Source organism: Dipteris shenzhenensis, chromosome 20 (assembly GCF_047967505.1).
Source record: "Dipteris shenzhenensis isolate YYH24624 ecotype China chromosome 20, Dip_SZ_1.0, whole genome shotgun sequence".
Lineage (NCBI taxonomy): Eukaryota > Viridiplantae > Streptophyta > Polypodiopsida > Gleicheniales > Dipteridaceae > Dipteris > Dipteris shenzhenensis.
Window position 1 is genome coordinate 46,584,960 of NC_141615.1, and position 1,055 is coordinate 46,586,014.

General features: G+C 45.6%; 1 protein-coding gene across 1 annotated transcript; it reads right to left on the bottom strand.

Moving 5' to 3' along the window:
* Nucleotides 1-291: 291 nt before the first annotated feature.
* On the bottom strand, nt 292-663 carry LOC147889747 (rapid alkalinization factor-like). Its single transcript, XM_087391308.1, has one exon. The coding sequence runs from the start codon at nt 661-663 to the stop codon at nt 292-294; it is 372 nt and encodes a 123-aa protein (XP_087247434.1).
* Between the last annotated feature and the right edge of the window lie 392 nt (nt 664-1,055).

Here is a 1,055-nt window from a genome sequence, read left to right on the forward strand (position 1 = left end):
ACAATTTCTTAATGGGAGTTGGGCTATTCAAAGGCACATTTTTAGGTAAATGGCAAATTGAAATACAAAACTTCATTTACCTTTTGAAAAATTACACCTGTCAATCCTCCACTAGACTATAGGGGTACAATCTTGATTTATGGCTTTTAACTTACTAGGCACAAATCAGCTAACAAGATCAATATGCTCTTCCCTTATTTCATCAGCATACCATACGCTAACGAGACCAATTTCATCAGTATGTCATGCCCCCGATAGTTTCAGCTCGCCTGCCGCACTTTGAACGAAGGTCTAGCTGGTATCTCTTGCGCAGTCTGTGATGACGGTGCATGAACGCGTGTAGGGATTCGCAGCTGACGAACTGCTGCAATTGTAATAAGACGCCCCGCTCGTAGAGCACGGCACGCTGTCTGCAGTCAGGGCGCTATAGCTGATGTATGTAGATGTCGAGTTAGAAGAGGTGGAGGCGAGTACCCGTTTACTGGCTTCGGAATCCATAACCTGTTCAGCACCAATCTCACAATCCCCTATGCGCCCATTACAGGAGCGACCTTGAGTGCTGTCAAGAGATGCATCGAGGACGGCGCCGGGCGTTCCAGAAAGGCTCAGGAGTTGAGCGAGAAGCAAGTAGAAGATGAGCAAGGAGGAAGGACGCGATGCCATAGGGCACTACTGAGGTGAAGAAGAGGCAAGACTTGTATGAGAGGACCAAGCTTGTGATGATACAAAGGACGTGGTTGGCTAATGAGTTTCATAGGGATGGCAAATGCCTTAAAATACGCACTGTGGTTGGCTAGTGACTTTCAAGGTCTTTCTCACATTTCCTTTCAAGTTGAATATTTTACTTTACGCCTATGTAGATTATACATATTTGCATGTGGCCTCCTTTTGGCTCCTTTGTAGACCTTTCAACCTCCCTCGAGACTCACAAGTTCAAGCCCCCATGCCCACCATATGAAAGCAATGGTCCAACCCCTTTTTTGAAATTGAGGGATATGTGTTGAATGGTATCCAGTGCAAAGAGGTGAGGCTCTAAAATATGAAGCCTTCTTAAA

Bases quoted from the DNA above. Each gene is read 5' to 3' on its own strand.
- LOC147889747 (XM_087391308.1), bottom strand. From the start codon at position 663: ATGGCATCGCGTCCTTCCTCCTTGCTCATCTTCTACTTGCTTCTCGCT.